The sequence below is a fragment of the Salmo salar genome, chromosome ssa20 (assembly GCF_905237065.1).
Source record: "Salmo salar chromosome ssa20, Ssal_v3.1, whole genome shotgun sequence".
NCBI lineage: Eukaryota > Metazoa > Chordata > Actinopteri > Salmoniformes > Salmonidae > Salmo > Salmo salar.
Genome location: NC_059461.1, coordinates 89,178,781 through 89,188,780, shown reverse-complemented (window position 1 = coordinate 89,188,780; position 10,000 = coordinate 89,178,781). Strand labels below are relative to the sequence as shown.

At 46.4% G+C, this 10,000-nt stretch overlaps 1 protein-coding gene across 3 annotated transcripts in view; it reads left to right on the top strand.

Moving 5' to 3' along the window:
• The window catches only part of LOC106581519 (small G protein signaling modulator 2), a 140,740-nt gene that overhangs the window by 63,546 nt on the left and 67,194 nt on the right, over positions 1 to 10,000 (top strand). For all 3 annotated transcript variants that reach the window (XM_045704090.1, XM_045704092.1, XM_045704091.1), the window contains exon 3: positions 1,704 to 1,872. In XM_045704090.1, the coding sequence (XP_045560046.1) occupies positions 1,704 to 1,872 (169 nt within the window). The remainder of the gene's footprint in view (positions 1 to 1,703; positions 1,873 to 10,000) is intronic.

Genomic DNA, 10,000 nt, shown 5'->3' with positions numbered 1-10,000 from the left:
GAACAGGATATTAAAGAACAGGATATTAAATAACCATGTATTAAAGAGCAGGATATTAAAGAACAGGATATTAAATAACAGGATATTAAATAACCATGTATTAAAGAACAGGATATTAAAGAGCAGGATATTAAAGAACAGGATATTAAAGAACAGGATATTAAAGAGCAGGATATTAAAGAACAGGATATTAAAGAACAGGATATTAAATAACCATGTATTAAAGAACAGGATATTAAAGAGCAGGATATTAAAGAACAGGATATTAAAGAACAGGATATTAAAGAACAGGATATTAAAGAACCATGTATTAAAGAACAGGATATTAAAGAACAGGATATTAAAGAGCAGGATATTAAAGAACAGGATGTTAAGGAACAGGATATTAAAGAGCAGGATATTAAATAACAGGATATTAAAGAACAGGATAATAAAGAACAGGATATTAAAGAACAGGATATTAAAGAGCAGGATATTAAAGAACAGGATATTATGGAACATGATATTAAGGAACAGGATATTAAAGAACAAGATATTAAAACACAGGATAATAAAGAAATGGATATTAAGGAACAGGATATTAAATAACAGGATATTAAAGAACAGGATGTTAAGGAACAGGATTTTCAGGAACAGGATATTAAAGAACAGGATGTTAACAACAGGAAGTTAAAGAATAGGATATTCAGGAACAGGATATTCAAGAACAGTGTATTCAAGAAGAGGGGGATTTCCGTTCTACTTCCTCTGTCTCCCTCCACCTCTCTTCCTATCCTTTTCTGTCTTCACTCTCTCCTGTTTCATCTTCTCCCTCATTCGTTCCTCCCTCCCTCCCTCTTACTCCTCCCTTTCTCTTTCTCCCTTTTGCCCTCTCCTCTTTCACCCTCATCCCCTTTACTGCTCTCCACCTCTGTCGTTCCTTCTCTCTCTTTTTTCTCCCTAATCCTCATTGCTGCTCGCTGCCACCCCCCCCTTCTCTCTTTCCCTCTCTCTCCTCTTTCACCCTCACCTCATCCTCTGCTGGGGAGAATGAGATGATATGGGAAAGACACATTTCTGTTGCTCGTGTAGTAAATGGATGTTAGAATAATTTGTATGTATTAGGATAATGACTTAAGTGTTCCACTCTGAAATTGTAGGATAGGGGGAAAAGTTTGATCATTATGAGAAGATAAAACCAGGATGGGGGTAGATCTGGTAGTATTGTAATACTATGATGTTATATTCTTTAGTAGGGATGTAAACAGAGTGAAGTTGTAGAGTAGGTAATAGAAAAACATTAAAGGGTTTCAAACCAAGAGGGTCATAAAGGGGGAGAGGAGGTGAAAGCCTTGACGAATGTGACAACTTTTATGGTTCTTTGTGGTTGGTGGAAAAGTACTGGTTGTTTGAGAAGGGAGTGGTCTAAAGATAGGAATATGTGTGTGTATTATAAAAGGACTGAGTCCTAATTTTTGACTTTAGAGCTCTCATGAATAAAGACCGTTGAAACTTTTTTATAAAATCCGAGACTTTGCCCAATTATTAGTGAATCAAGGGTCTTACAAACCTCGTTGAATTGGTTAAAGATTAAATGCATTATTGGGATTGAAAATTCCCTTAACAATGGACAATAAAGTAATCTTCCCTCCCCTCTCTCTCTTTCTCTCTCTATCCCTCTCTCTTTCTCTCTCTTTCTCTCTCCCTCTCCCTCTCTCCTCCAGGCACCATCGAGGCGTGTCTGAGCCACCTGTTGAAGCGGCGAGCAGCGGGCTTCCTGCGTAGCGACAAGATCGCCGCCCTTTTCACCAAGATTGGCAAGGTCAACGCCACGGCGGGAGAGGTGTGTCGGAAGGTCCAGGAGCAGCTCGCACAGCAGGCAGAGGTCACCAGGTACCGATTGATCCCCTTTATGACCTTTGTACTTTTACCCCTTACACCTGACCTAATAGCACTATCTGCAAAACCACACCTGGAGAAATACAGGAAACGTATGAGAAATCAGTGATGTAGTATCATGTAGCAATTTATCTAGTCTCCTTTTTTCCTTCCCTATTTACACACCTTCACTGACAGTGTTGCATGGTAAAACCACACAGTGAAGAGGCAGTGTTGCATGGTAAAACCACACAGTGAAGAGGCAGTGTTGCATGGTAAAACGACACAGTGAAGAGACAGTGTTGCATGGTAAAACCACACAGTGAAGAGACAGTGTTGCATGGTAAACCACACAGTGAAGAGACAGTGTTGCATGGTAAAACCACACAGTGAAGAGACAGTGTTGCATGGTAAAACCACACAGTGAAGAGGCAGTGTTGCATGGTAAAACCACACAGTGAAGAGGCAGTGTTGCATGGTAAAACCACACAGTGAAGAGGCAGTGTTGCATGGTAAAACCACACAGTGAAGAGGCAGTGTTGCATGGTAAAACCACACAGTGAAGAGACAGTGTTGCATGGTAAAACCACACAGTGAAGAGGCAGTGTTGCATGGTAAAACCACACAGTGAAGAGGCAGTGTTGCATGGTAAAACCACACAGTGAAGAGGCAGTGTTGCATGGTAAAACCACACAGTGAAGAGGCAGTGTTGCATGGTAAAACCACACAGTGAAGAGGCAGTGTTGCATGGTAAAACCACACAGTGAAGAGGCAGTGTTGCATGGTAAAACCACACAGTAGGGTGGTCACCCATATAACGATTAAATTAATTCAAGGTTTATACAGATATAAACCCCATGTCTCTACCATATCTGGTTAAAAAGATACCGCCAATTTACTCTATGAGAACATAGCAGGGTTTAGAATGAATGGAATGACATCATGGCATGATCAGAAAGTGGTGACTGCTCCATAGAACCCTGTGACTGCTCCATAGAACCCTGTGACTACTCCATAGAACCCTGTGACTGGTCCATAGAACCCTGTGACACTGCTCCATAGAACCCTGTGACACTGCTCCATAGAACCCTGTGACACTGCTCCATAGAACCCTGTGACTGGTCCATAGAACCCTGTGACACTGCTCCATAGAACCCTGTGACACTGCTCCATAGAACCCTGTGACTGCTCCATAGAACCCTGTGACACTGCTCCATAGAACCCTGTGACACTGCTCCATAGAACCCTGTGACACTGCTCCATAGAACCCTGTGACTGCTCCATAGAACCCTGTGACTGCTCCATAGAACCCTGTGACACTGCTCCATAGAACCCTGTGACTGCTCCATAGAACCCTGTGACTGCTCCATAGAACCCTGTGACTGCTCCATAGAACCCTGTGACACTGCTCCATAGAACCCTGTGACACTGCTCCATAGAACCCTGTGACTGCTCCATAGAACCCTGTGACTGGTCCATAGAACCCTGTGACTGGTCCATAGAACCCTGTGACACTGCTCCATAGAACCCTGTGACACTGCTCCATAGAACCCTGTGACTGCTCCATAGAACCCTGTGACACTGCTCCATAGAACCCTGTGACACTGCTCCATAGAACCCTGTGACACTGCTCCATAGAACCCTGTGACTGCTCCATAGAACCCTGTGACACTGCTCCATAGAACCCTGTGACGCTGCTCCATAGAACCCTGTGACTGCTCCATAGAACCCTGTGACACAGCTCCATAGAACCCTGTGACGCTGCTCTATAACTAAATATATATATATATTTACAAAGCTAACAGACTGAATTTCCATATCCACCCTCTGTGGAGACAATCTGTTCCTGTTTCATTGTGTATTTCTGAGTCTTTCCCTTTAAATCGCCGTAGAAACGGCCACTCTCAAAGTTGATTGATCACAGTTACAGGCAATGAAAGCCAAGGATCAGGAGGTCGAAAATAACAAAAGTATCAAGTTGATTTTGATTGGTCCAACCAGCTGTAAACGACTTTGAATAGTCCCACCTCCCAACACCAAATATGGAGGAGATACAACCGAGAGTGGTGCAGTTTTAACTAGCAACGGTCACAGCAAATAAACGTTCTTTATTTCATCAACACTGTCAAGTACAAGTATATTAACGTTATAATATTGTACAGAACAATCTAATGATTCATTCTAGGTCATTTATAATGACATGGGGCAAAGAAAACAATGTTTTGACATTCATTTCGTAGCACCCTCTTGAATTGCCCTGTTTTTCTCTACATTGTACAGCAGTGAGTGAACGCCCTATACACAGTGAAGAAGACTAGCTAAATCAATATTGGACAGTCTCTTCCTACACCTGTCCAGGTGTGTGTTTACCCAAGCTCAGCGTCTATCTGTGTATACACACACACACACACACACACACACACACACACACACACACACACACACACACACACACACAGACACACACACACTTCGATAAGCTGCTACATATGGCCACTGAGCACTCTGGGACTGGGGGGGGGGAAGCTGGGCTTAATGGAGGAAGAGATGGGGGGAGGGAGAGGGGGGTTGGGGCAGAGAACACAGACACACACACACACACACACCCTCTTCCTGTATGTCCTCCTCTCATCTCGTCTTGTCGCTGTCATACAGCTGTGAATGTAGAAACAGAATATGTAGATTCTATTGTAGATTGTTGGAGCGAGCGAGGTGATTCTACTAGTGGTGACTGGGGGTGTGTCCCAAATGAAATGTTGTTTAGTAGTATATAGCTGTATCGGCCCCCGAGCACCGCCTCCAATAACTATCAATCCCCCCGAGCACCGCCTCCAATAACTATCAATCCCTCAGCACCGCCTCCAATAACTATCAATCCCTCAGCACCGCCTCCAATAACTATCAATCCCCCCGAGCACCGCCTCCAATAATTATCAATCCCCCCGAGCACCGCCTCCAATAACTATCAATCCCTCCGCACCGCCTCCAATAACTATCAATCCCTCAGCACCGCCTCCAATAACTATCAATCCCTCAGCACCGCCTCCAATAACTATCAATCCCTCAGCACCGCCTCCAATAACTATCAATCCCTCAGCACCGCCTCCAATAACTATCAATCCCTCAGCACCGCCTCCAATAACTATCAATCCCTCAGCACCGCCTCCAATAACTATCAATCCCCCCGAGCACCGCCTCCAATAACTATCAATCCCTCAGCACCGCCTCCAATAACTATCAATCCCTCCGCACCGCCTCCAATAACTATCAATCCCTCAGCACCGCCTCCAATAACTATCAATCCCCCCGAGCACCGCCTCCAATAACTATCAATCCCTCAGCACCGCCTCCAATAACTATCAATCCCTCCGCACCGCCTCCAATAACTATCAATCCCCCCGAGCACCGCCTCCAATAACTATCAATCCCTCAGCACCGCCTCCAATAACTATCAATCCCCCCGAGCACCGCCTCCAATAACTATCAATCCCTCAGTACCGCCTCCAATAACTATCAATCCCTCAGCACCGCCTCCAATAACTATCAATCCCTCCGCACCGCCTCCAATAACTATCAATCCCTCCGCACCGCCTCCAATAACTATCAATCCCTCCGCACCGCCTCCAATAACTATCAATCCCTCAGCACCGCCTCCAATAACTATCAATCCCTCCGCACCGCCTCCAATAACTATCAATCCCCCCGAGCACCGCCTCCAATAACTATCAATCCCTCCGCACCGCCTCCAATAACTATCAATCCCTCCGCACCGCCTCCAATAACTATCAATCCCCCCGAGCACCGCCTCCAATAACTATCAATCCCTCAGCACCGCCTCCAATAACTATCAATCCCCCCGAGCACCGCCTCCAATAACTATCAATCCCTCCGCACCGCCTCCAATAACTATCAATCCCCCCGAGCAACGCCTCCAATAACTATCAATCCCTCCGCACCGCCTCCAATAACTATCAATCCCTCAGTACCGCCTCCAATAACTATCAATCCCTCCGCAACGCCTCCAATAACTGTCAATCCCTCCGAGCACCGCCTCCAATAACTATCAATCCCTCAGCACCGCCTCCAATAACTATCAATCCCTCAGCACCGCCTCCAATAACTATCAATCCCTCCGCACCGCCTCCAATAACTATCAATCCCTCAGCACCGCCTCCAATAACTATCAAACCCTCAGCACCGCCTCCAATAACTATCAATCCCTCCGCACCGCCTCCAATAACTATCAATCCCTCCGCACCGCCTCCAATAACTATCAATCCCTCAGCACCGCCTCCAATAACTATCAATCCCTCAGCACCGCCTCCAATAACTATCAATCCCTCCGCACCGCCTCCAATAACTATCAATCCCTCCGCACCGCCTCCAATAACTATCACCGCACCTCTCCTCCCCCACAGCATCTCTCCTCCCCCACCGCATCTCTCCTCCCCCACCGCACCTCTCCTCCCCCACCGCGCCTCTCCTCCCCCCACCGCGCCTCTCCTCCCCCACCGCGTCTCTCCTCCCCTCCCCCACTGCATCTCATCTCTCCTCCCCACCTCTCCTCCCCCACCTCTCCTCCCCTCACCTCTCCTCCCCCCCACCTCACCTCTCCTCCCTCACCTCACCTCTCCTCCCCCGACCTCAACTCACCTCCCTCATCTCTCCTCCCTCACCTCACCTCCCCCGACCTCACCTCTCCTCCCCCCCACCCCACCTCACCTCTCCTCCCTCACCTCTCCTCCCTCACCTCTCCTGCCTCACCTCTCCTACCTCACCTCTCCTCCCCACCTCATCTCTCCTCCCCCACAGAACGTCTCCTCCCCCACAGCACGTCTCCTCCCCCACCTCACCTCTCCTTCCTCTCCACACTTCTCTTCCACTCTCCTTCCCTTTTTAAAATTTATTTAACCTTTATTTAACTAAGCAAGTCAGTTAAGAACAAATTCTTATTTACAATGACGGCCTACCCTAGCCGCCCTATGGGACTCCCAATCACGGCCAGATGTGATACAGCCTGGATTCAAACCAGGGACTGTAGTGACGCCTCTTGCACTGAGATGCAGTGCCTTAGACCGCTGTGCCCCTCACCCATCCTCCCTCTCCTTCCCCTCAACCATCCTCTCCTGTCCTTCCCCACCTCTCCTCCCCCCTCACCCATCTTTCCCTCTCCTCCCCCCTCAGCTCTTCTTCCCCCTCACCCATCCTCAGGACTCCATTGCTCAGTTACTCCCATTTCCATGGCAACATCATCATTGTACCGTGACCATCATCGCTGGCGAGAGAAAGAAAAAAAGGGAGAGGAGGAGAGAGATGAGAGAGAGGAATGTGAGAAGAACAGACAGATGAGAGAGGTGAGAGTGTGTGAGATAGCAGAGAGAAGAGACAACGTTTTTTTGTTTTTTTATTGAGAAAAAAAATCTTTATTTGTCCCAAATACTTACATCATTAAAACAAACTTTATTTCATTTTAACAGACTGGACAGTTAAAACCAACATTATACAGTTCTCCAGTTTCAGCCAGCCCCAGCAACACAGCTCTGGGGTCCCTACATCCCGCCCCCAGCATTCCATGTTTCCTGGTCTTCCATATTGACATGTTTACCTGCCCCACCGGGTAGTTTACCAGGCAGTCCCTACTCCTATTGGCTACAGTATACCGAGGCCCTCCAACACATAGGTTCACAGACAACCCCAACCCTACTCCTATTGGCTACACCAGGGGTTCCCAAACTTGTTATAGTCCCATGCCCCTTCAAACATTCAACCTCCAGCTGTACCCCCTCTAGCACCAGGATCAGCGCACTCTCAAATGTTGTTTTTTGCCATCATTGTAAGCCTGTCTCACACATACACACACACACACACACACACACACACACACACACACACACACACACACACACACACACACACACACACACACACACACACACACACACACACACACACACACACACACACACACACACTATACAATACATTTCTTAAACATAAGAATGAGTGGGAGTTTTTGTCACAACCTGGCTTGTGGGAAGTGACAAAGAGCTCTTAAAGGACCAGGGCACAAATAATAATATAATAATAATCAATAATTTTGCTCTTTATTTAACCATCTTACATACATCTTATTTATTCATCAAAAATTGTGAATACTTCATCACAGGTTAATGAGAAGGGTACGCTTGAAAGGATGCACATAACTCAATGCAATGTTGTGTTGTATTGGAGAGAGTCTCAGTCTTAAATCATTTTCCACACACAGTCTGTGCCTGTATTTAGTTTTCATGCTAGTGAGGGCCGAGAATCCACTCTCACGTAGGTACGTGGTTGCAAAGGGCATCGGTGTCTTATTAACAGAGCGATTTGCCAAGTCAAGAAACTCTAAGCGCAGCCCTATCCAGAAATCTGGCAGTGGCTTCTGATTAAATTAAATTTTCACAGAACCGCTTGTTACAATTTTGATGAAGCTCTCTTGTTCAGATATCGGTAAGTGGACTGGAGGCAGGGCATGAAAGGGATAACGAATCCAGGTGTTTGTGTCGTGCCGTTTCTGGAAAGTACCTGTGTAATTGTGCACCCAGCTCACCTCAGGTGCTTCACTATATCACATTTGACATTGTCCTTAAGCTTGAGTTCATTTGCACACAAATAATCATTCAATGGGCTCCCTGTTGCAGCCAGCCGCGACCGGGAGACTCATGGAGGCGGCGCACAAGGGGAGGGCAGGGTTTGGCTGGCAGGGATGTCCTTGTCCCATCGCGCACTAGCGACTCCTGTGGCGGACCGGGCGCAGTGCACGCTGACATGGTCGCCAGGTGTACGGTGTTTCCTCACATTGGTGCGGCTGGCTTCCGGATTAAGTGGGAATTGTGTCAAGAAGCAGTGAGGTTGGGTTATGTTTCGGAGGACGCACGGCTCCTGAGTCCATACGGGAGTTGCAGCGACGAGACAAGACTGTAACATTTTTACATTTACATTTTAGTCATTTAGCAGACGCTCTTTTCCAGAGCGACTTACAGTAGTGAATGCATATATTTCGTAACTACCAACTGGATACCACAAAATTGGGGAGAAAAAGGGGTAAATAAATAAATATCATACAATGATGGAAAGACCTGTGTGTTGTCCTTGTTAATGCAGACAGAAAAGAGCTCCAACTTATTAATCATAGCCTCAATTCTGTCCCTCACATTGAATATAGTTGCGGAGAGTCCCTGTAATCCTAGATTCAGAACATTCAGGCGAGAAAAAACATCACCCAGATAGGCCAGGCGTGTGAGAAACTCGTCATCATGCAAGCCTGTCACACACCCTCTAGTGGGGCGGCAGGTAGCCTAGTGGTTAGATCGTTGGACTAGTAACCGAAAGGTTGCAAGATCGAATTCCCAAGCTGACAAGGTACAAATCTGTTGTTCAAGGCAGAACAACAACACTGTTCCTAGGCCGTCATTCTTAACTGACTTGCCTAGTTAAATAAAGGAACAAAAAAATGCAAGCGGTCAGACAAGTGAAAATTATGGACAGTAAAGAAAATGTTTATCTTGTCTCTCAATTAAAAACAAACGTGTCAATACTTTGCCCCTTGATAACCAGCTGCCCATATAATTGCATAGTGCAGAAAATACATGAGAGTTCAGGGGCCTTGCTTTAACAAAGTTAACCATTTTCACTGTAGTGTCCAAAACGTAGTTCAAGCTGTCAGGTATTCCCTTGGCAACAAGAGCCTGTCGGTGGATGCTGCAGTGGACCCAAGTGGCGTCTGGAGCAACTGCTTGCACGCGTGTTACCTCTCCACTATGTCTCCCTGTCATGGCCTTTGCGCCATCAGTACAGATACCAACACATCTTGACCACCAAAGTCCATTTGATGTCACAAAGCTGTCCAGTACTTTAGAAATATCCTCTTATGTTGTCCTGGAACTGTGCCAGTGTCACGATCGTGATGAGAGACGGACCAAGGCGCAGCGGGATTAGAGCGCCACATCTTTTAATAAACAGTGAAACTTCTACAAAACAATAAACCAACAAGGAAACGTGAAAGTAGTGGTGCTACATGCACAAAACAATATCCCACAAAGCAGGTGGGAACAATGAACAACTTAAGTATGATCCCCAATTAGAGACAACGAACATCAGCTGC